This window comes from Callithrix jacchus, chromosome 17, assembly GCF_049354715.1.
Source record: "Callithrix jacchus isolate 240 chromosome 17, calJac240_pri, whole genome shotgun sequence".
In the NCBI taxonomy this organism is placed as follows: domain Eukaryota; kingdom Metazoa; phylum Chordata; class Mammalia; order Primates; family Cebidae; genus Callithrix; species Callithrix jacchus.
In genome coordinates this window covers 25,269,418-25,296,023 of record NC_133518.1, presented here as the reverse complement: position 1 = coordinate 25,296,023, position 26,606 = coordinate 25,269,418, and the positions used below count along the sequence as shown (strand labels likewise).

Sequence of the window (26,606 nt, the reverse complement as noted above, 5' to 3'; positions counted from 1 at the left end):
TCTCATGTGAAATACTGAAATTCTAATTTTACGTGAATCGAAAAAAATCTAAATATTATCTAGGTACCCCAGTGTTAAAAGCAAAATTGCTCTGAATATAATCTGTCAGAAAAAATATATAATGCCCTTTTCTACTCTGTTTTGGAGTATATACACCAACTCAATATGCTCTCTCATGTAAAATACTGAAATTCTAATTTTACGCGAATAGAAAAAAATCTAAATATTATCGAGTTACCTCAATGTTAAAAGCAAAATTGCTCTGAGTATAATGTGTCAGAAAAAATATACAATGCCTTTTTCTACTCTGTTTCGAAGTATATACACCGACTCAATATGCTCTCTCATGTAAAATACAGAAATTGTAATTTTACGCGAATAGAAAGAAATCTAAATATTATCTAGGTACCCCAATGTTAAAAGCAAAATAGTTCTGAATATAATATGTCAGACAAAATATAAAATGCCCTTTTCTACTCTATTTTGCAGTATAAACAAAAATTCAATATGCTCTCTCATGTAAAATACCGAATTTCGAATTTTACGCCAATAGAAAAGAATCTGAATATTATCTAGGTACCCCAATGTTAAAAGCAAAATTGCTCTGAATATAATCTGTGAGAAAAAATATACAATGCCCTTTTCTACTCTGTTTTGGAGTATATACACCAACTCAATATGCTCTCATATGTAAAATACCGAATTTCAGATGTTACGCGAATATAACAAATTCTAAATATTATCTAGGTACCTTAATGTTAAAAGCAGAATTACTCTGAGTATAATCTGTCAGAAAAAATATACAGTGCCCTTTTCTACTCTGTTTTGGAGTATATACAATAACTCAATATTCTCTCTCATGTAAAATACCGAAATTCTAATTTTACACGAATAGAACACAATCTAAATATTATCTAGGTACCCCAATGTTAAAAGCAAAATTTCTCTGAGTATAGTCTGTCAGAGAAAATATACAATGCCCTTTTGTACTCTTTGTTGGAGTATATACACCAACTCAATATGCTCTCTCATGTAAAATACCGAAATTCTAATTTTACGCGAATAGAAAAAATCTAAATATTATCTAGGTATGCGAATGTTAATAGCAAAATTGCTCTGATTATAATCTGTCAGAAAATATATACAATGCCCTTTTCTACTCTTTTTTGGAGTATATACACCAACTCAATATGCTCTCTCACGTAAAATACCGAAATTCTAATTTTGCGCCAATAGAAAAAAATCTGAATATTATCTAGGTACCCCAAGGTTAAAAGAAAATTGCTCTGAATATAATCTGTGAGAAAAAATATACAATGCCCTTTTCTACTCTGTTTTGGAGTATATACACCAACTCAATATGCTCTCTCATGTAAAATATCGAAATTCTAATTTTAAGCGAATAGAAAAAAATCTAAATATGATTTAGGTACCCCAAGGTTATAAGAAAAATTGCTCTGAGTATAATCCGTCAGAAAAAATATACAATGCCCTTTTCTACTTTGTTTTGGAGTATACACACCAACTCAATATGCTCTCTCATGTAATATATCGAAATTCTAATTTTGCGGGAAAAGAAAAAAATCTAATTATTATCTAGGTACCCTAATGTTAAAAGCATAATTGCTCTGGATATAATCTGTCAGAAAAAATATACAATGCCATTTTCTACTCTGTTTTGGAGTATATACACCAACTCATTATGCTCTCTCATGTAAAATACCGAAATTCTAATTTTACGGGAATAGAAAAAAATCTATATATTATCTAGGTACCCCAATGTTAAAAGCGAACTTGCTCTGGGTATAATCTGTCATAAAAAATATACAATGCCCTTTTCTACTCTGTTTTGCAGTATATACACCAACTCAATATGCTCTCTCATGTAAAATACCGAAATTCTAATTTTACGCGAATAGAAAGAAATCTAAATATTATCTAGGTACCCCAATGTTAAAAGCAAAATTTCTCTGAGTATAATCTGTCAGAAAAAATATACAATGCCCTTTTCTACTTTTTTTGGAGTATATACACCAACTCAATATGCTCTCTCATGTAAAATACCGAAATTCTAATTTTACGTGAATAGAAAAAAATCTAATTATCTAGGTACCGCAATGTTAAAAGCACAATTTCTCTGAGTATAATCTGTCTGACAAAATATACAATGCCCTTTTCTACTCTGTTTTGGAGTATATACACTAAGTCAATATGCTCTCTCATGTAAAATACCGAAATTCTAATTTTACGCGAATAGAGAAAAATCTAAATATTATCTAGGTACCCCAATGTTAAAAGCAAAATTGCTGTGAATATAATCTGTCAGAAAAAATATCCAATGCCCTTTTCTACTTTGTTTTTGAGTATGTACACCAACTCAATATGCTCTCATGTAAAATACCGAAATTCTAATTTTACGCGAATAGAAAAAAAATCTAAATATCTAGGTACCCCAATGTTAAAAGCAAAATTTCTCTGAATATAATAGTTCAGAGAAAATATAGAATTCTTTTTTCTACTCTGTTTTGGAGTATATACACCAACTCAATATGCTCTCTCATGTAAAATACCGAAATTCTAATTTTACGTGAATAGAAAAAAAAATCTAAATATTATCTAGTTACCCCAATGTTAAAAGCAAATTGCTCTGAATATAATAGTTCTTGGAAAATATACAATGCCCATTTCTACTTTGTTTTGGATTATATACAGCAACTCAATATGCTCTCTCATGTAAAATACCGAAATTCTAATTTTACGCGAATAGAAAAAAATCTAAATATTATCTAGGTACCCCAATGTTAAAAGCAAAATTGCTCTGAGTATAATCTGTCAGAAAAAATATACAATGCCCTTTACTACTGTGTTTTGGAGTATATACACCAACTCAATATGCTCTCTCATGTAAAATACCGAAATTCTATTTTAACGCGAATAGAAAAAAAATCTAAATATGATCTAGGTACCCCAAGGTAATAAGCAAAATTGCTCTGAGTATAATCTGTCAGAAAAAATATACAATGCCCTTTTCTACTTTGTTTTCGAGTATACACACCAACTCAATATGCTCTCTCATGTAATATATTGAAATTCTAATTTTACGCAAAAAGAAAAAAATCTAAATATTATCTAGGTACCCCAATGTTAAAAGCATAATTGCTCTGGATATAATCTGTCATAAAAAATATACAATGCCATTTTCTACTCTGTTTTGGAGTATATACACCAACTCAATATGCTCTCTTATGTAAAATACCGAAATTCTAATTTTACAGGAATAGAAAAAAATCTATATATTATCTAGGTACCCCAATGTTAAAAGCGAAATTGCTCTGAGTATAGTCTGTCATAAAAAATATCCAATGCCCTTTTCTACTCTGTTTTGCAGTATATCCACCAACTCAATATGCTCTCTCATGTAAAATACCGAAATTCTAATTTTACGCGAATAGAAAAAAATCTAAATATTATCTAGGTACTCCAATGTTAAAAACAAAATTGCTCTGAGTAATATCTGTCAGAAAAAATGTACAATGCCCTTTTCTACTTTGTTTTGGAGTATATACACCAACTCAATATGATCTCTCATGTAAAATACCGAAATTGTAATTCTACGTGAATAGAAAAAAAATCTAAATATTATCTAGGTACCACAATGTTAAAAGCAAAGTTGCTCTGAATATAATAGTTCAGTAAAAATATACAATACTCTTTTCTACTCTGTTTTGGAGTATATACACCAACTCAATATGTACACTCATGTAAAATACCGAAATTCTAATTTTACGCGAATAGAAAAAACCTAAATATTACCTAGGTAACCCAATATTAAAAGCAAAATTGCTCTGAGTCTAATCTGTCAGAAAAAATATACAATGCCCTTTTCTACTCTGTTTTGGAGCATATACACCAACTCAATATGCTCTCTCATGTAAAATACCGAAATTCTAATTTTACATGAATAGAAAAAAATCTAAATATTATCTAGGTACCCCAATGTTAAAAGCAAAATTGCTCTGAGTATAATCTGTCATAAAAAATATGCAATGCCCTTTTCTACCTTGTTTTGGAGTATATACACCATCTTAATATGCTCTCTCATGTAAAATACCGAAATTCAAATTTAATGGGAATAGAAAAAAATATAAATATTATCTAGGTACTCCAATGATAAAAGTAAAATTGCTCTGCAAATTGTCAGAAAAAAATATACAATGCCCATTCTACTCTGTTTTGGAGTATATACACAAACTCAATATGCTCTCTCATATAAAATACCGAAATTCTAATTTTACGTGAATGGAAAAAAATATAAATATTATCTAGGTACCCCAATGTTAAAACAAAATTGCTAAGAATATAATCTGTCAGTAAAAATATACAATGTTCTTTTCTACTCTGTTTTAAAGTATATACACCAACTCAATATGCTCTCTCATGTAAAATACCGAAATTCTAATTTTATGCAAATAGGAAAAAATATAAATATTACCTTGGTACACCAATGTTAATAGCAAAATTGCTCTGAATATAATCTGTCAGGAAAAATATACAATGTTCTTCTCTACTCTGTTTTGGAGTATATACCCCAACTCAATATGCTCTCTCATGTAAAATACCGAAATTATAATTTTACGAGTATAGAAAAAAATATAAATATTATCTAGGTACCCCAATGTTAAAATCAAAATTTCTCTGAGTATATTCTGTCAGAAAAAATATACAATGCTCTTTTCTTCTCTGTTTTGGGGTATATACAGCAACTCAATATGCTCTCTCATGTAAAATACCGAAATTCTAATTTTACGCGAATAGAAAAAAAATATAAATATTATCTAGGTACCCCAATGTTAAAAGGAAAATTGCTCTAAATATAATCTGTCAGAAAAAATATACAGTGCTTTTTCTACTCTGTTTTGGAGTATATAGACCAAATCAATATGCTCTCTCATGTAAAATATTGAAATTGTAAATTTACGCGTTTACAAAGAAATATAAATATTATCTATGTACCCCAATGTTAAAAGTAAAATGCTCTGAAGATAATCTGTCAGAAAAAATATACAATGCCCTTTTCTACATTCTTCTGGAGTATATACACAATCTCAATATTCTCTCACATGTAAAATATCGAAATTCTAATTTTACGAGAATAGATAAAAATGTAAATATTATCTATGTACCCCAATGCTAAAAGAAAAATTGCTCTGAATATAATCTGTTATAAAAAATATACAATGCCCTTTTCTACTCTGTTTTGGAGTATATAAACCATCTCAATATGCTCTCTCATGTAAAATACTGAAATTCTAAATATACACAGATACTGAAAAATATAAATATTATCTATGTACCCCAATGTTAAAAGAAAAATGCTGTGAAGATAATTTCTTAGAAAAAATATACAAGGCCCGTTCTACATATTTTCTGGAGTATATACACCATCTCAATATGTTGTCTCATGTAAAATACCAAAATTCCAATTTTACACGAATAGATAAAATTATAAATATTATCTATGTACCGCAATCTTAAAAGCAAAATTGCTCTGAATATAATCTGTCAGACGAAATATACAATGCTTTTTTCTACTTTTTTTGGAGTATATACACACACTCAATATGCTCTTTCATGTCAAATATTTAAATTGTAACTTATGCCATAACAAAAAAAATATAAATATCATCTATGTACCCCAATGTTAAAAGCAAAATTGCTTTGAAGAAAATCTGTTAAAAGAAATATACAATGCCCGTTTCTACTTTCTTTTGGAGAATACACACCATATCAATATGCTCTCTCATGTAAAATATTGAAATTTTAAATTTACGTGGTTACAAAAAATTATAAATATTATCTATGTACCCTAATGATAAAAGCAAAATGCTCTGAAAGTAATCTGTTAGAAAAAATATACAATGCCCTTTTCTACATTGTTTCGGAGTATATATGCCATCTCAATATTTTCTATCATGTAAAATACCGAAATTCTAATATTACGCGAATAAAGTATAAATATTATCTAGGTACCCCAATGTTAAAAGCAAAATTGCTCCAAATATACACATATGTGTGTCCATTTCGCGATATTAGCCATCATATCCTAAGTAGGTATCACTCTCCTTGTGAGAGCAAGTGTACCCTCTGCGATGGTTCCAATATCACAGGCAAAGTAAAACACTTCTGTTTTGTAGTGAATCATATCTGAAATACAAAGGATTACCATACTCTGAATATCGAATGCAGTATACACCACCACTGTAGTATCGTTTCTAATATTCAAAAACTTTAAAGATATTACTCCAAATATCTGAGCGAGTGCACAAGCCCCCCGTGAGATTGTTCCTAATAACTAGAGGATTATAGAGGACATTACTCACGATGTGACTGGGGTTGTAGGCCGGTCCTGGGATATTGTTCCTAACATCCAGAGGAGGAGAGGAAAATGTTGCGGCTTATGGGGAAGTACTCTGGATATGGGAAGAGGTGTACAGCATGCTCTGATAGGGTCACTAACGTAAACAAAAAAACAATTATATTGAATTAAACATTACAAGGGGTGAAACTACCCTATGCTTTCAATTCTAATGTCAAGGGATGTGAGGATGGCATTTTTTCAATATAGCAGAAGTGTAACTATAACTACTGCCTCATATATAGCAAAAGAGAATAACATTATCATTTCTGTATGATATGGTCGCCAGAATCATATTAAACCACATTTCTTAAATAGCTTGGCCCCAGCAGCGGTGAGCATAGCCAACAAACCAGGGGGTCCCAAAGCAACGAGGGTGTGCCTTAGGCCTGCTACGGGCTCGTTGGTGGGGACTTGGGGCACAATGCTCTACCCCGGGTTTTTCTAAGCAGCCATTCTGGGCTACTGGGCTGCTACAGGCACGCTGGCGGAGCCTGTAAGGACAGCCACATAGCCAGGGTGTTCCTAAGCAGACATGGTGCACCTGGGATTTACTTCAGGCCCTCTTCTGGGGGCTCTGGGCACAGTCACCTAGTTAGTGTGTCCCTAAGCTGCAGGGTTGGCCTTGGGTCTGCTACATGCTTTCTGGCAATGTATCAAGAAACGCCCTTAAGCCAGAGTGGGCTGGCTAGCTGCTATGGGACTTCTGGTAAGGATGTGGGCACAGCTTTCTAGCCATGGCATCCGTAGGTAACCAGGGTGGGCCTGGGTGCTATTATACGCCCTCTGGTGGCGGCTGTGGGCACAGCCTCGATGCCTGGGTGTCTATAAGCAGCCAGAGGGCGTGTGGGGGATGCTACAATGTGGGCTGTGGTAAGAGCATGCCTGTGCATATGTACAGAGTTTGCATCTATATCTTCATGTGTACATAGTTTAAATAGTGAGCACATATTTGTACACGTGTACTTATGTTACCATGAAAAATCTGTATGTGCATAGTATGTGTATAACACATAGGTACTTAAGCATACCTAATGTGTGCAATATGTACTATTTGGTGATACTACACGACATGTAGATATTACTGTGATTATGTATCTTATTGTGATTATATATATTTTATCGCTGATATTTCAAGGAATGTTCCTTGTGCACAAATTATGTACCTAATGCATGGTGTACACATTGTAGAAATGTGCAGGTACATATTTGACAGAATATGTACATTTTGGTACATGTGCGTTGTGTACACATATGTACAGCAGAGTTAATGTACAGACTGTACCTATTTTATACATTTATTGTGATATGTCAATAAATGTACATATTATGAGTACATTCTTGGATATTACTTTTAGCATATTAAATAGAAATCACTTCAGTTACCAAAGCTGGTGTACACGCATGTGGGTACAAAGTTTTTACATATGCTTGCTGTTCATATTATGGACTCATGTACAGAAGGTACATATCTACATTATATGTACGTATGTGTATATAGTGTACATATGTCCATTCTGTGCACACATATCTACACCTGCATATATTGCACATTCGTACCTAATTGGTATATGATGTACCTGTGTACATATGGTAATATCACAATAAATGTAAATATACATAGTGTGTGTAATATGTACATTTGTATTATGTACTACCTGTGCATTGAGGTTTTATAAGCTGCTGTGATTATATAATATCGTTGTGGTGATAGAATAAGTGTACATATTGTACACATTTTGAACATATCTATTGTGTACACTTTGTATGCATAAAATTGTCCATAATTCATAGTTTATGTAAATTTATTCTACATCTGTGTTGTGTAAACATATGCCATCAAAGTCAGTTTACATGTGGTTCATATTCACTTAGTTGCTTGTAATATACCAATAAGTTTACACATCGTGAGTATATTCTGAGATATAATTTTTAGTATATTAGGTAAATATTACTTTCAATATCAAAGTTGGTATACACATACGTGTGTCCATTTCGTGATATTAGCCATGATATCCTAAGTAGGTATTACTCTCCTTGTGATAGCAAGTGTACCATCTGCGATGGTTCCAATATCACAGGCAAAGTAAAACCCTTCTGTGATGTAGTGAATCATGTCCGAAAGACAAAGGATTATCATACTCTGAATATCGAATGCAGTATACACCACCACTGTAGTATCGTTTCTAACATTCAAAAACTTAAAAGATATTACTCCAAATATCTGAGAGAGTGCACAAGCCCCCCGTGAGATTGTTCCTAATAACTAGAGGATTATAGAGGACATTACTCACAATGTGACTGGGGTTGTAGGCCGGTCCTGGGATATTGTTCCTAACATCCAGAGGAGGAGAGGAAAATGTTGCAGCTTATGGGGAAGTACTCTGAATTTGGCAAGAGGTGTACAGCATGTTCTGATAGGGTCACTAATGTAAACAAGAAAACAATTATATTGAATTAAACATTGCAAGGGGTGAAACTCCCCTATGCTTTCAATTCTAATGTCAAGGGATTTGAGGATGGCATTTTTGCCACTATAGTAGAGGTGTAACTATAACTACTGCCTCATATATAGCAAAAGAGAATCACATTATCATCTCTGTATGATATGGTCGCCAGTATCATATTAAACCACATTTCTTAAATAGCTTGGCCCCAGCAGAGGTGAGCATAGCCAACAAACCAGGGGGTCCCAAAGCAACGAGGGTGTGCCTTGGGCCTGCTGCAGGCTTGTTGGTGGGGACTGTGGGCACAGTGTTCTATCCAGGGTTTCCCTAAGCAGCCATTCTGGGCTACTGGGCTGCTACAGGCATGATGGCGGAGCCTGTAAGGTCAGCCACGTAGCCAGGGTGTTTCTAAGCAGCCATGGTGAACCTGGGATTTACTTCGGGCCCTCTGGTGTGGGCTCTGGGCACAGTCACCTAGTTAGTGTGTCCGTAAACTGAAGGGTTGGCCTTGGGTCTGCTACATGCTTTCTGGCAATGTATCGGAAAACGCCCTTAAGCCAGAGTGTCCCTACGTTGCCAGAGTGGGCTGGCGAGCTGCTACAGGACCTCTGGTGGGGATGTGGGCACAGCTTTCTAGCCATGGCATCCGTAGGTAGACAGGGTGGGCCTGGGTGCTCTTACAGGCCCTCTGGTGGCGGCTGTGGGCACAGCCTCAAAGCCCGGGTGTCTATAAGCAGCCACAGGGCGTGTGGGGGATGCTATGATGTGGGCTGCGGTAATAGCATGCCTGTGCATAGGTACAGAGTTTGCATCTATATTTTCGTGTGTACATAGTTTAGTGAGCACATATTTGTACACGTGTACTTATGTTACCATGATAAATCTGTATGTGCATAATATGTATATAACACATAGGTACATAACGCATACCTAATGTGTGCAATATGTACTATTTGGTGATAGTACATGACATGTATATATTACTGTGATTATGTATCTTATTGTGATTATATATATTTTCTCGCTGATATTTCAAGGAATGTTCCTTGTGCATAAATTACATACCTATTGCATGCTGTACATATTGTAGAAATGTGCAGGTAAATATTTGACAGAATATGTACATTTTGGTACATATCCGTTGTGTACAGATAGGTACAGCAGAGTAAATGTACAGACTGTACCTATTTTATACATTTATTGTGATATGTCAATAAATGTACATATTATGAGTACATTCTGGGATACTACTTTTAGCACATTAAATAGAAATCACTTCAGTTACCAAAGCTGGTATACACGCATGTGTGTACATAGTTTATACCTGTGCATGCTGTTTGTATTATGGACTCGTCTACAGAAGGTACATATTTACATTATATATACGTATGTCTATACAGTGTACATATGTCCATTCTGTGCACACATATCTACACCTGCATATATTGCACATTCATAACTAATTGGTACATGACATACCTGTGTACACATCGTCATATCACAATACATGTAAATGTACAAAGTGTGTGCAATATTTACATGTGTATTATACACTACCTGTGCATTGAGGTTTTATAAGGTGCATTGAGGTTTTATAAGGTGCTGTGATTATATGATATCTTTGTGGTGTTAGAATAAGTGCACATATTGTACACATTTTGCACATATCTATTGTGCACACTTTGTATGCATATAATTGTCCATATTTTATAGATTATGTAAATTTATTCTACATCTGTGTTGTGCACACATATGCCATCACAGTCAGTTTACATGTGGTACATATTCACTTAGTTGCTTGTAATATACCAATAAGTGTACACATGAGTATATTCTGAGATATGATTTTTAGTTTATTAGGTAAATATTATTCCCAATATCAAAGTGGGTATACACATACGTGTGTCCATTTCGTGATATTAGCCATCATATCCTAACTAGATATTACTCTCCTTGTGAGAGCAAGTGTACCCTCTGCGATGGTTCCAATATCACAGGCAAAGTAAAACGCTTCTGTGATGTAGTGAATCATGTCTGAAAGACAAAGGATTACCATACTCTGAATTTCGAATGCAGTATACACCACCACTGTAGTATCGTTTCTAATATTCAAAAACTTAAAAGATATTACTCCAAATATCTGAGCGAGTGCACAAGCCCCCCGTGAGATTGTTCCTAATAACTAGAGGATTATAGAGGACATTACTCACGATGTGACTGGGGTTGTAGGCCGGTCCTGGGATATTGTTCCTAACATCCAGAGGAGGAGAGGAAAATGTTGCGGCTTATAGGGAAGTACTCTGAATATGGCAAGAGGTGTACAGCATGTTCTTATAGGGTCACTAATGTAAACAAGAAAACAATTATATTGAATTAAACATTGCAAGGGGTGAAACTCCCCTATGCTTTCACTTCTAATGTCAAGGGATGTGAGGATGGCATTTTTGCCACTATAGCCGAGGTATAACTATAACTACTGCCTCATATATAGCAAAAGAGAATAACATTATCATTTCTGTATGATATGGTCTCCAGTAACATATTAAACCACATTTCTTAAATAGCTTGGCCCCAGCAGAGGTGAGCATAGCCAACAAACCAGGGGGTCCCAAAGCAACGAGGGTGTGCCTTGGGCCTGCTGCGGGCTCGTTGGTGGGGACTGTGGGCACAGTGCCCTATCCAGGGTTTCCTTAAGCAGCCATTCTGGGGACTGGGCTGCTACAGGCACGCTGGCAGAGCCTGTAAGGACAGCCCCATAGCCAGGGTGTTCCTAAGCAGCCATGGTGCACCTGGGATTTACTTCGGGCCCTCTGGTGGGGGTTCTGGGCACAGTCACCTAGTTAGTGGGTCCCTAAGCTGCAGTTTTGGCCTTGGGTCTGCTACATGCTTTCTGGCAATGAAGCGGAAAACGCCCTTACGCCAGAAGTGTCCCTACGTTGCCAGAGTAGGCTGGCGAGCTGCTACAAGACCTCTGGTGGGAACAGCTTTTTTGCCATGGCATCCGGAGGTAGCCAGGGTGGGCCTGGGTGCTCTTACAGGACCTCTGGTGGTGGCTGTGGGCACAGCCTCAAAGCCCGGGTGTCTATAAGCAGCCAGAGGGTGTGTGGGGGATGCTACGTTGTGGGCTGTGGTAATAGCATGCCTGTGCATAGGTACAGAGTTTGCATCTATATCTTCGTGTGTACATAGTTTAAATAGTGAGCACATATTTGTACACGTGTACTTCTGTTAACATAAATCTGTACGTGCGTAATATGTGTATAACATAGGTACCTAACGCATACATGTGTGCAATATGTACTATTTGCTGATACTACATGACATGTATATATTACTGTGATTATGTATCTTATTGTGATTATATATATTTAATCGCTGATATTTCAAGGAATGTTCCTTGTGCACAAATTATGTACCTAATGCAAGGTGCACACTGTAGAAATCTGCAGGTACATATTTGACAGAATATGTACATTTTGGTAAATGGGCGTTGTGTACACATATGTACAGTAGAGTAAATGTACAGACTGTACCTATTTTATACATTTATTGTGATATGTCAATAAATGTACATATTATGAGTACATTCTGGGATATTACTTTTAGCACATTAAATAGAAATCACTTCAGTTACCAAAGCTGGTGTACACGCATGTGTGTACATAGTTAATACATGTGCATGCTGTTCATATTATGGACTGGTGTACAGAAGGTACATATCTACATTGTATGTACGTATGTGTATATTGTGTACATAAGTCCATTCTGTGCACACATATCTACACCTCCATATATTGCACATTCGTTCCTAATTGGTACATGATGTACCTGTGTACATATCGTAATATCACAATAAATGTAAATGTACATAGTGTGTGCAATATGTACATGTGTATTATGTGCTACCTGTGCATTGAGGTTTTATAAGCTTCTGTGTTGATATCATTGTGGTGTTAGAATAAGTGTACATATTGTACACATTTTGAACATATCTATTGTGTACACTTTGTATGCATATAATTTTCCATATTTTATAGATTATGTAAATTTCCTTTACATCTGTGTTGTGTACACATATGCCATCAGATTTACATGTGGTACATATTCACTTAGTTGCTTGTAATATACCAATAAGTGTACACATCATGACTATATTCTGAAATATGATTTTTAGTATATTAGGTAAATATTACTGCCAATATCAAAGTGGGTATACACATAGGTGTGTCCATTTCGTGACATTAGCCATCATATCCTAAGTAGGTATTACTCTCCATTTGAGAGCAAGTGTACCCTCTGCGATGGTTCTAATATCACAGGTAAAGTAAAACGCTTCTGTGATGTAGTTAATCATGTCCGAAAGACAAAGGATTACCATACTCTGAATATCGAATGCAGTATACACCACCACTGTAGTATCGTTTCTAATATTCAAAAACTTTAAAGATATTACTCCAAATATTTGAGAGAGTGCACAAGCCCCCCGTGATATTGTTCCTAATAACTAGAGGATTATAGAGGACATTACTCACGATGTGACTGGGGTTGTAGGCCGGTCCTGGGATATAGTTCCTAACATCCAGAGGAGAGGAAAATGTTGCGGCTCATAGGGAAGTATTCTGAATATGGCAAGAGGTATACAGAATGCTGTGATAGGGTCACTAATGTAAACAAGAAAACAGTTATATTGAATTAAACATTGCAAGGGGTGAAACTCCCCTATGCTTTCAATTCTCATGTCAAGGGATTTGAGGATGGCAAATTTGTCAATATAGCAGAGGTGTAACTATAACTACTGCCTCATATATAGCAAAAGAGAATAACACTATCATTTCTGTATGATATGGTCGCCAGTATCATATTAAACCACATGTCTTAAATAGCTTGGCCCCAGCAGCGGTGAGCAGAGCCAACAAACCAGGGGTCCCAAAGCTACGATGGTGTGCCTTGGGCCTGCTACGGGCTCGTTGGTGGGGACTGTGGGCACAGTGCTCTATCCAGGGTTTCCTTAAGCAGCCATTCTAAGCTACTGGGCTGCTACAGGCACGCTAGTGGAGCCTGTTAGGACAGCCACATAGCCAGCGTGTCCCTAAGCAGCCATGGTGCACCTGGGATTTACTTCGGGCCCTCTGGTGGGTGCTCTGGGCACAGTCACCTAGTTAATGTGTCCCTAAGCTGCAGGGTTGGACTTGGGTCTGCTACATGCTTTCTGGGAATGTATCAGAAAACGCCCTTAATCCAGAGTGTCCCTAAGTTGCCAGAGTGGGCTGGCGAGCTGCTACAGGACCTCTGGTGGGGATGTGGGCACAGCTTTCTAGCCATGGCATCCGGAGGTAGCCAGGGTGGGCCTGGGTGCTCTTATAGACCCTCTGGTGGCAGCTGTGGGCACAGCCTCAAAGCCCGGGTGTCCGTAAGCATCCAGAGGGCGAGTGGGAAATGCTGCGATGTGGGCTGTGGAAATAGCATGCCTCTGCATAGGTCCAGAGTTTGTATCTATATTTTCGTGTGTACATAGTTAAAATAGTGAGCACATATTTGTACACGTGTAGTTATGTTACCATGATAAATCTGTATGTGCATATGTGTAAAACACATAGGTACCAAATGCATACCTAATGTGTGCAATATGTCCTATTTTGTGATACTACACGACATGTATATATTACTGTGATTATGTATCTTATTGTGATTATATATATTTTATCGCTGATATTGCAAGGAATGTTCCTTGTGCACAAATTATGTACCTAATGCATGGTGTACACATTGTAGAAATCTGCAGGTACATATTTGACAGAATATGTACATTTTGGTACATGTCCTTTGTGTACACATATGTACAGCAGAGTAAATGTACAGACTGTACCTATTTTATACATTTATTGTTATATGTCAATAAATGTACATATTATGAGTACATTCTGAAATATTACTTTTAGCACATTAAATAGAAATCACTTCAGTTTTTAAAGCTGGTGTACATGCATGTGGGTACGTAGTTTATACATGTGCATGCTGTTCATATTATGGACTCGTTTACAGAAGGTACATATCTACATTATATGTACGTATGTGTATATAGTGTACATATGTCCATTCTGTGCACACATATCTACACCTGCATATATTGCACATTCGTACCTAATTGGTACATGATATACCTGGGTACATATCGTAATATCACAATAAATGTAATTGTACATAGTGTGTGCAATATGTACATGTGTATTATGTACTACCTGTGTATTGAGGTTTTATAAGCTGCTGTGATTATATGATATCGTTGTGGTGTTAGAATAAGTGTACATATTGTACACATTTTGAACATATCTATTGTGTACACTTTGTATGCATATAATTATCAATATTTTATAGATTATGTAAATTTACTCTATATCTGTGTTGTGTACACATATGCCATCACAGTCAGTTTACATGTGGTACATATTCACTTAGTTGCTGGTAATATACCAATAAGTGTACACATCATGAGTATATTCTGAGATATGATTTTTAGTATATTAGGTAAATATTACTTCCAATATCAAAGTGGGTATACACATACGTGTGTCCATTTCGCGACATTAGCCATCATATCCTAAGTAGGTATTACTCTCCTTGTGATAGCAAGTGTACCCTCTGCGATGGTTCCAATATCACAGGCAAAGTAAAACGCTTCTGTGATGTAGTGAATCATGTCCGAAAGACAAAGGATTACCATACTCTGAATATCGAATGCAGTATACACCACCACTGTAGTATCGTTTCTAATATTCAAAAACTCAAAAGATATTACTCCAAATATCTGAGAGAGTGCACAAGCCCCCCGTGATATTGTTCCTAATAACTAGAGGATTATAGAGGACATTACTCACGATGTGACTGGGGTTGTAGGCCGGTCCTGGGATATTGTTCCTAACATCCAGAGGAGGAGAGGAAAATGTTGCGGCTTATGGGGAAGTACTCTGAATATGGCAAAAGGTTTACAGCATGCTCTGATAGGGTCACTAATGTAAACAAGAAAACAATTATATTGAATTAAACATTGCAAGGGGTGAAAGTCCTTTATGCTTTCAATTTTTTTGTTTTTTTTTTTAATTTTTTATTGGATTTTAGGTTTTGGGGTACATGAGCAGAGCATGCAAGACAGTTGCGTAGAAACACACATGGCAGTGTGCTTTTCTTCTCTTCTTCACCCACATTTGGCATTTCTCCCCAGGCTATCCCTCCCCACCTCCCCCTCCCACTGGCCCTCCCCTTTTCCCCCCAATAGACCCCAGTGTTTAGTACTCCCCTCTCTGTGTCCATGTGTTCTCATTTTTCATCACCCGCCTATGAGTGAGAATATGCGGTGTTTCATTTTCTGTTCTTGTGTCAGTTTGCTGAGGATGACGTTCTCCAGATTCATCCATGTCCCTACAAATGACACAAACTCATCATTTCTGATTGCTGCATAATATTCCATGGTGTATATGTGCCACATTTTTCCAATCCAGTCTATTATCAATGGGCATTTGGGTTGATTCCAGGTCTTTGCTATTGTAAACAGTGCTGCAATGAACATTCGTGTACATGTGTTCTTATAGTAGAACGATTTATATTCTTTTGGATATATACCCAGTAATGGGATTGCTGGGTCAAATGGAATTTCTATTTCTAAAACCTTAAGGAATCGCCACACTGTCTTCCACAATGGTTGAACTAATTTACACTCCCACAAATAGTGTAAAAGTGTTCCTTTTTCTATGCTTTCAATTCTAATGTCAAGGGATGTGAGGACGGCATTTTTGTCAATATAGCAGAGGTGTAACTATAACTACGCCTCATATATAGCAAAAGAGAATCACATTATCATCTCTGTATGATATGGTCGCCAGTATCATATTAAACCACATTTCTTAAATAGCTTGGCCCCAGCAGAGGTGAGCATAGCCAACCAGGGGGTCCCAAAGCAACGAGGGTGTGCCTTGGGCCTGCTACGGGCTCGTTGGTGGGGACTGTGGGCACAGTGCTCTATCCAGGGTTTCCCTAAGCAGCCATTCTGGGCTACTGGGCAACAGGCACGCTGGTGGAGCCTGTACGGACAGCCACATAGCCAGGGTGTTCCTAAGCAGCAATGGTGCACCTGGGATTTATTTCGGGCCCTCTGGTGGGGGCTATGGTCACAGTCACCTAGTTAGTGTGTCCCTAAGCTGCAGGGTTGGCCTTGGGTCTGCTACATGCTTTCTGGCAATGTATCGGAAAACGCCCTTAAGCCAGAGTGTCCCTACGTTGCCAGAGTGGGCTGGCGAGCTGCTACAGGACCTCTGGTAAGGATGTGGACACAGCTTTCTAGCCATGGCATCCGTAGGTAGACAGGGTGGGCCTGGGTGCTCTTACAGGCCCTCTGGTGGCGGCTGTGGGCACAGCCTCAAAGCCCAGGTGTGTATAAGCAGCCAGAGGGTGTGTGGGGGATGCTACGATGTGGGCTGTCATAATAGCATGCCTGTGCATAGGTACAGAGTTTGCATCTCTATCTTCATGTGTACATAGTTTAAACAGTGAGCACATATTTGTACACGTGTACTTATCTTACCATAATAAATCTGTATGTTCATAATATGTGTATAACACATAGGTATCTAACGCATACCTAATGTGTGCAATATGTACTATTTGGTGATACTACACGACATGTATATATTACTGTGATTATGTATCTTATTGTGATTATATATATTTTCTCGCTGATATTTCAAGGAATGTTCCTTGTGCACAAATTACGTACCTATTGCATGGTGTACACATTGTAGAAATCTGCAGGTACATATTTGACAGAATATGTACATTTTGGTACATGTCCGTTGTGTACACATATGTACAGTAAATGTACAGACTGTACCTATTTTATACATTTATTGGGATATGTCAATAAATGTACATATTATGAGTACATTCTTGGATATCTCTTTTAGCACATTAAATAGAAATCAGTTCAGTTACCAAAGCTGGTGTACACGCATGTGTGTACATAGTTTATACATGTGCATGCTGTTCACATTATGGACTCGTGTACAGAAGGTACATATCTACATTTTATGTACGTATGTGTATATAGTGTACATATGTCCATTCTGTGCACACATATCTACACCTGCATATATTGCACATTCGTACCTAATTGGTACATGATGTACCTGTGTACATATCGTAATATCACAATAAATGTAAATGTACATAGTGTGTGCAATATGTACATTTGTATTATGTACTACCTGTGCATTGAGGTTTTATAAGCTGCTGTGATTATATGATATCGTTGTGGTGTTAGAATAAGTGCACATATTGTAAATATTTTGAACATATCTATTGTGTACAGTTTCTATGCATATAATTATCCATATTTTATAGATTATGTAAATTTATTCAACATCTGTGTTGTGTACACATATGCCATCAGTCAGTTTACATGTGGTACATATTCACTTAGTTGCTTGTAATATACCAATAAGTGTACACATCATGAGTATATTCTGAGATATGAGTTTTAGTATAATAGGTAAATATTACTTCCAATATCAAAGTGGGTATACACATACGTGTGTCCATTTCGTGATATCAGCCATCATATCCTAAGTAGGTATTACTCTCCTTGTGAGAGCAAGTGTACCGTCTGCGATGGTGTCAATATCACAGGCAAAGTAAAACGCTTCTGTGATGTAGTGAATCATGTCCTAAAGACAATGTATTACCATACTCTGAATATCGAATGCAGTATACACCACCACTGTAGTATCGTTTCTAATATTCAAAAACTTAAAAGATATTACTCCAAATATCTGAGAGAGTGCACAAGCCCCCCGTGATATTGTTCCTAATAACTAGAAGATTATAGAGGACATTACTCACGATGTGACTGGGGTTGTAGGCCGGTCCTGGGATATTGTTCCTAACATCCAGAGGAGGAGAGGAAAATGATGTGGCTTATGGGGAAGTACTCTGAATATGGCAAGAGGTGTACAGCATGCTCTGATAGGGTCACTAATGTAAACAAGAAAACAATTATATTGAATTAAACATTGCAAGGGGTGGAACTCCCCTATGCTTTCAATTCTCATGTCAAAGGATGTGAGGATGGCATTTTTGTCAATATAGCAGAGGTGTAACTATAACTACTGCCTCATATATAGCAAAAGAGAATAACATTATCATTTCTGTATGATGTGGTCGCCAGTATCATATTAAACCACATTTCTTAAATAACTTGGCCCCAGCACCGGTGAGCATAGTCAACAAACCAGGGGGTCCCAAAGCAACGAGGGTGTGCCTTGGGCCTGCTACGGGCTCGTTGGTGGGGACTGGGGGCACAGTGCTCTATCCAGGGTTTTGCTAAGCAGTCATTCTGGGCTACTGGGCTGATACAGGCACGCTGGTGGAGCCTGTAAGGACAGCCACATAGCCAGGGTGTTCCTAAGCAGCCATGGTGCACCTGGGATTGACTTCGGGCCCTCTGGTGGAGGCTCTGTGCACAGTCACCTAGTTCGTGTGTCCCTAAGCTGCAGGGTTGGCCTTGGGTCTGCTACATGCTTTCTGGCAATGTATCAGAAAACGCCCTTAAGCCAGAGTGTCCCTACGTTGCCAGAGTAGGCTGGCGAGCTGCTACAGGACCTCTGGTGGGGATGTGAGCACAGCTTTCTAGCCATGGCATCCGTAGGTAGCCAGGGTGGGCCTGGGTGCTCTTACAGGCCCTCTGGTGGTGGCTGTGGGCACAGCCTCAAAGCCCGGGTGTCTATAAGCAGCCAGAGGGCATGTGGGGGATGCTACGATGTGTGCTGTGGTAATAGCATGCCTGTGCATAGGTACAGAGTTTGCATCTTTATCTTCATGTGTACGTAGTTTAAATAGTGAGCACATATTTGTACACGTGTACTTATGTTACCATGATAAATCTGTAAGTGCATAATATGTGTAAGACACATTAGGTACCTAACGCATACCTAATGTGTGCAATATGTACTATTTGGTGATACTACACGACATGTATATATTAATGTGATTACGTATCTTATTGTGATTATATATATTTAATCGCTGATATTTTAAGGAATGTTCCTTCTGCACAAATTATGTACCTAATGCAAGGTGCACACTGTAGAAATCTGCAGGTACATATTTGACAGAATATGTACATTTTGGTACATGTGCGTTGTGTACACATATGTAAAGCAGAATAAATGTATAGACTGTACCTATTTTATACATTTATTTTGATATGTCAATAAATGTACATATTATGAGTACCTTCTGGGATATTACTTTTAGCACATTAAATAGAAAGCACTTCAGTTACCAATGCTGGTGTACACACGTGTGTACATAGTTTATACATGTGCATGCAGTTCATATTATGTACTCGTGTAGAGAAGGTACATATTTACATTATATGTACGTATGTGTATATAGTGTACATATGTCCATTCTGTGCACACATATATACACCTGCATATATTGCACATCCGAACCTAATTGGTACATGATGTACCTATGTACATATCGTAATATCACAATAAATGTAAATGTACATAGTGTGTGCAATATGTACATGTATATTATGTACAACCTGTGCATTGAGGTTTTATAAGCTGCTGTGGTAATATGATATCGTTGTGGTGTTAGAATAAGTGTACATATTGTACACATTTTGAACATATCTATTGTGTACACTTTGTATGCATATAATTGTCCATATTTTATAGATTATGTAAATTTATTCTACATCTGTGTTGTTTACACATATGCCATCACTCAGTTTACATGTGGTACATATTCACTTAGTTGCTTATAATATACCGATCAGTGTACACCTCATGAGTATATTCTGAGATATGATTTTTAGAATATTAGGTAAATATTACTTCCAATATCAAAGTGGGTATACACATATGTGTGTCCATTTCGTGATATTTGCCATCATATGCTAAGTAGGTATTACTCTCCTTGTGAGAGCAAGTGTACCCTCTGCGATGGTCCAATATCACTGGCAAAGTAAAACGCTTCTGTGATGTAGTGAATCATGTCTGAAAGACAAAGGATTACCATACTCTGAATATCGAATGCAGTATACACCACCACTGTAGTATCGTTTCCAGTATTCAAAATCTTAAATATATTACTCCAAATATCTGAGAGAGTGCACAAGCCCCCCGTGATATTGTTCCTAATAACTAGAAGATTATAGAGGACATTACTCACGATGTGACTGGTGTTGTAGGCCGGACCTGGGATATTGTTCCTAACATCCAGAGGAGGAGAGGAAAATGTTGCGGCTTATGAGGAAGTACTCTGAATATGGCAAGAGGTGTACAGCATGCTCTGATAGGGTCACTAATGTAAACAAGAAAACAATTATATTGAATTAAACATTGCAATGGGTGAAACTCCCCTAGGGTTTCAATTCTAATGTCAAGGGATGTGAGGATGGCATTTTTGTCAATATAGCAGATGTGTAACTATAACTACTGCCTCATATATAGCAAAAGAGAATAACATTATCATTTCTGTATGATATGGTCGCCAGTATCACATTAAACCATATTTCTTAAATAGCTTGGCCCCAGCAGCGGTGAGCATAGCCAACAAACCAGGGGGTCCCCAAGAAACGAGGGTGTGCCTTGGTCCTGCTGCGGGCACGTTGGTCCGGACTGTGGGCACAGTGTTCTATCCAGGGTTTCCCTAACCAGCCATTCTGGGCTACTGGGCTGCTACAGGCATGCTGGCGGAGCCTGTAAGGACAGCCACTTAGCCACGGTGTTCCTAAGCAGCCATGGTTCACCTGGGATTTACTTCAGGCCCTCTGGTGGGGGCTGGGGGCACAGTAACCTAGTTAGGGTGTCCCTAAGCTGCAGAGTTGGCCTTGGGTCTTCCAAATGCTTTCTGGCAATGTATCGGAAAACGCCCTTAAGCCAGAGTGTCCCTACGTTGCCAGAGTGGGCTGGCGAGCTGCTACAGGACATCTGGTGAAGATGTGGGCACAGCTTTCTAGCCATGGCATCCGTAGGTAGCCAGGGTGGGCCTGGGTGCTCTTACAGGCCCTCTGGTGGTGGCTGTGGGCACAGCCTCAAAGCCCGGGTGTCTATAAGCAGCCAGAGGGCATGTGGGGGATTCTAGGATGTGAGTTGTGGTAATAGCATGCCTGTGCATTGGTACGGAGTTTCTATCTATATCTTCGTGTGTACATAGTTTAAATAGTGAGCACATATTTGTACACATATACTTCTGTTACCATGATAAATCTGTATGTGCATAATATGTGTATAACACATAGTTACCTAATGCATACCTAATGTGTGCAACATGTACTATTTGCTGATACTACACGACAGGTATATATAATTGTGATTATGTATCTTATTGTGATTATATATATTTAATCGCTGATATTTCAAGGAATGTTCCTTGTGCACAAATTACGTACCTAATGCATGGTGTACACATTGTAGAAATCTGCAGGTACATATTTGACAGAATATGTACATTTTGGTGCATGTCCGTTGTGTACACATATGTACAGCAGAGTAAATGTACAGACTGTACCTATTTTATACATTTATTGTGATATGTCAATAAATGTACATATTATGAGTACCTTCTGGGATATTACTTTTAGCACATTAAATAGAATTCACTTCAGTTACCAAAGCTGGTGTACACGCATGTGGGTACATAGTATATACATGTGCATGCAGTTCACATTACGGACTCGTATACAGAAGGTACATATCTACGTTATATGTACGTATGTGTATATAGTGTACATATGTCCATTCTGTGCACACATATCTACACCTGCATATATTGCTCATTCGTACCTAATTGGTACATGATGTACCTGTGTACATATCGTAATATCACAATAAATGTAAATGTACATAGTGTGTGCAATATGTACATGTGTATTATGTACTACCTGTCCATTGAGGTTTTATAAGCTGCTGTGATTATATGATATCGTTGTGGTGTTAGAATAAGTGTACATATTGTACACATTTTGAACATATCTATTGTGTACACTGTGTATGCATATAATTATCCATATTTTATAGATTATGTAAATTTATTCAACATCTGTGTTGTGTACACATATGACATCACAGTCAGTTTACATGTGGTACATATTCACTTTGTTGCTTGTAATATACCAATAAGTGTACACATCATGAGTATATTCTGAGATATGATTTTTAGAATATTAGGTAAATATTACTTCCAATATCAAAGTGGGTATACACATAGGTGTGTCCATTTCGTGATATTAGCCATCATATCCTAAGTAGATATTACTCTCCTTGTGAGAGCAAGTGTACCCTCTGCGATGGTTTCAATATCACAGGCAAAGTAAAACGCTTCTGTTTTGTAGTGAATCATGTTAGAAAGACAAAGGATTACCATACTCTGAATATCGAATGCAGTATACACCACCACTGTAGTATCGTTTCTAATATTCAAAAACTTAAATGATATTACTCCAAATATTTGAGAGAGAGCACAAGCCCCCCGTGATATTGTTCCTAATAACTAGAGGATTATAGAGGACATTACTCACGATGTGACTGGGGTTGTAGGCCGGTCCTGGGATATTGTTCCTAACATCCAGAGGAGGAGAGGAAAATGTTGCGGCTTATAGGGAAGTACTCTGAATATGGCAAGAGGTGTACAGCATGCTCTGATAGGGTCACTAATGTAAACAAGAAAACAATTATATTGAATTAAACATTGCAAGGGGTGAAACTCCACTATGCTTTAAATTCTAATGTCAAGGGATGTGATGATGGCATTTTTGTCAATATAGCAGAGGGGTAACTATAGCTACTGCCTAATATATAGCAAAAGAGAATATCATTATCATTTCTGTATGATATGGTCCACAGTATCATACTAAACCACATTTTCAAAATAGCTTGGCCCCAGCAGCGGTGGGTAGAGCCACCAAATTAGGGGGTCCCAAAGCAACCAGGGTGGGCTTTGAGCCTGCTATGGGCTCGTTGTTGAGGACTGTGGGTACAGTGCTCTATCCAGGGTGTCCCTCAGCAGACATTCTGGGCCACTGGGCGGCTGCGGGCACGCTGATGGAGCCTGTAAGGACAGTCACATAGCCAGGGTGTTCCTAAGCAGCCATGATGCACCTGGGATTTACTTCGGGCCCTCTGGTGTTGGCTCTGGGTCCAGTCACTTAGTTATTGTGTTTCTTAGCTGTGGGGTTTGCCTGGGGTCTGCTACATGCTCTCTGGCAGTGTATCGGACAATGCCCTTAAGCCAGGGTGTTTCTACGTTGCCAGAGTGGGCTGGCGGGCTGCTACAGGTCCTCTGTTGGGGATGTGGGCACAGCTTTCTAGCCAGGGCATTCGTAGGTAGCCAGGGTGGGCCTGGGTTTTTTTACAGGCCCTCTGGTTATGGCTGTTGGTACAGCCTCATAGCCAGGGTGTCTATAAGCAGCAAGAGGGCGTGTGGAAGATGCTATGATGTGGGCTGTGGTAATAGCATGTCTGTGCATAGGTACAGAGTTTGCATCCATATGTTCATGTGTATATAGTTTAAATAGTGAGCACGTATTTGTACACGTGTACTTATGTTAACATGATAAATCTGTATGTACATATTACGTGCAAAACACATACGTTCCTAACGCATATCTAATGTGTGTAATATGTACTTTTTTGTGATACTACATGACTTGTATATATTACTGTGATTATGTATCTTATTGTGATTATATATATTTTATCACTGATATTTCAAGGAATGTTCATAGTGCACAAATTATGTACCTATCCATGGTGCACACATTGTTGAAATATGCAGGTACACATTTGACTGAATATGTACATTTTGGTACATGTGCATTGTGTACACATGTACACTAGTGTACATGTACAGACTGCACCTATTTGATACATTTATTGTGATATGTCAATAAATGTACACATTATGAGTACATTCTGGGATATAACTTTTTGCATATTGGATAGAAATCACACCGGTGATTAAAGTGGGTCTACACCCAGGTGTGCACATAATTTATACAAGTACATGTTGTGCATATTATGTACTCATGTACAGAATGTACATGTCTTCATTATATATACATATGTGTACGTTGCACACATGTACATACTATGCACAGATATGTACACGTTCATATATTGTACATCTGTACATAATTGGTACATGATGTACATTTGTACACATATTACAATAAATGTAAATGTACATGTTTGCAATATGTACATTTATATTATGTGTTATGTTTATTGTGATTATTTATGCTGTTGTGATATATCATTGTGATATTACAAATGTACATATTGTACACATTATGTACCTATGCATTGTGTACACATTATAGAAATATAAAGGAACATATTTTACAGATTATGTACATTTTATCTACTTGTGTATTGGGTACACATGTACAGCAGAGTAAATGTACAGATTGTACCTATTTTATGCATTTATTGTGATATGCCAATAAATGTACTCATTATGCGTACATTCTGTGATATTACCTCTCGAATGTAAGATAGGAATTACTCTGGTTACCAAAGTGGGTGTAAACTTATGTGTGTACATTGTACATGTACATACTCTGCATATTAAGTACTTGTGTACAGAAGGTATCTCTACATTATATGTACGTATGTGTACATAGCGTACATATGTACATACTATGCACATATATCCACACGTGCTTTTATTGTACATTTGTACATAATGGGCGCATGCTGTACATGTAAACACCTCATCATACCACAGTAAATGTAAATGTACATAATGTGTGAAATACGTGCATTTATATTCTGTATTACATGTGTATTGTGATTGTATATGCTGTTGTGATATTATTGTGATATTACAAATGTACATATTGTACACATTATGTACATACCTATTGTTTACATATTATGTACATATAAATGTACATATTGTACAGATTATGTTTATTGTACATCTCTATGGTGTACACATATGTACATCACAGTCAACGTACATATGGTACATATTCTTTGCATTGTTTATAATATTTTAATAGGAGTACACATTATAAGTATATTCTGGGATATGATTTTTAGTATATTAGATAAAAATTACTTTCAATATCAAAGTGGGTATACACTTATGTGTGTCCATTTCGTGATATTATCCGTCATATGCTGAGTAGGTATTACTCTCATTGTAAAAGCAGGTTTACACTCTCGGATTGCTCCAATATCAAGGCAAACTAAAACTGGTCTGTGATGTAGTTAATAATATCCTGAGGACAAAGGATGACCATACCCTGAATATCGCAGCAAATGTACACCACCACAGTAGTATTGTTTCTAATGTTCAAAAATGGAAAGGATATTACTCCAAATATCTCAGAAGGCACACAAGCCCCTTGTGATATTGTTTCTAATAACTAGAGGATTACAGATGAGATTACCCACGACGTGACTGGGGCTGTAGTCCGGTCCTGGGATATTGTTTCTAATATCCAGAGAAGGAGAGGAAAATGTTGCTGCTCATAGAGAAATACTCTGAATACGGCAAGAGGTGTACACCATGCTTTGATATGATCACTTATGTAAACAAGAAAACAATTATATTGAATTAAAATTTGCAAGAAATGAAACTCCCCTATGATTTTAATTCTAATGTCAGTGGGGGTGAGGATGACATTTTTGTCAATATGGCAGAGGTGTAACTGGAGCTATTGCCTACTATACAAA

General features: G+C 37.3%; 1 protein-coding gene across 6 annotated transcripts in view; it reads right to left on the bottom strand.

The window, feature by feature from the left end:
• LOC144579887 (uncharacterized) overlaps positions 1-26,606 on the bottom strand; it is a 291,251-nt gene that overhangs the window by 59,737 nt on the left and 204,908 nt on the right. For 4 of the 6 annotated variants that reach the window (XM_078353943.1, XM_078353940.1, XM_078353939.1 and 1 more), the window contains 8 exons: positions 23,444-23,575; positions 21,094-21,225; positions 18,751-18,882; positions 15,738-15,869; positions 13,395-13,523; positions 11,073-11,204; positions 8,710-8,841; positions 6,381-6,512 (listed from right to left, as the gene is read on the bottom strand). In XM_078353943.1, coding sequence (XP_078210069.1) covers positions 6,381-6,512; positions 8,710-8,841; positions 11,073-11,204; positions 13,395-13,523; positions 15,738-15,869; positions 18,751-18,882; positions 21,094-21,225; positions 23,444-23,490 — 968 coding nt within the window. In that variant the 5' untranslated portion in view covers positions 23,491-23,575. The remainder of the gene's footprint in view (positions 1-6,380; positions 6,513-8,709; positions 8,842-11,072; positions 11,205-13,394; positions 13,524-15,737; positions 15,870-18,750; positions 18,883-21,093; positions 21,226-23,443; positions 23,576-26,606) is intronic. The other 2 variants (XM_078353944.1, XM_078353945.1) reach the window with 2 other exon arrangements.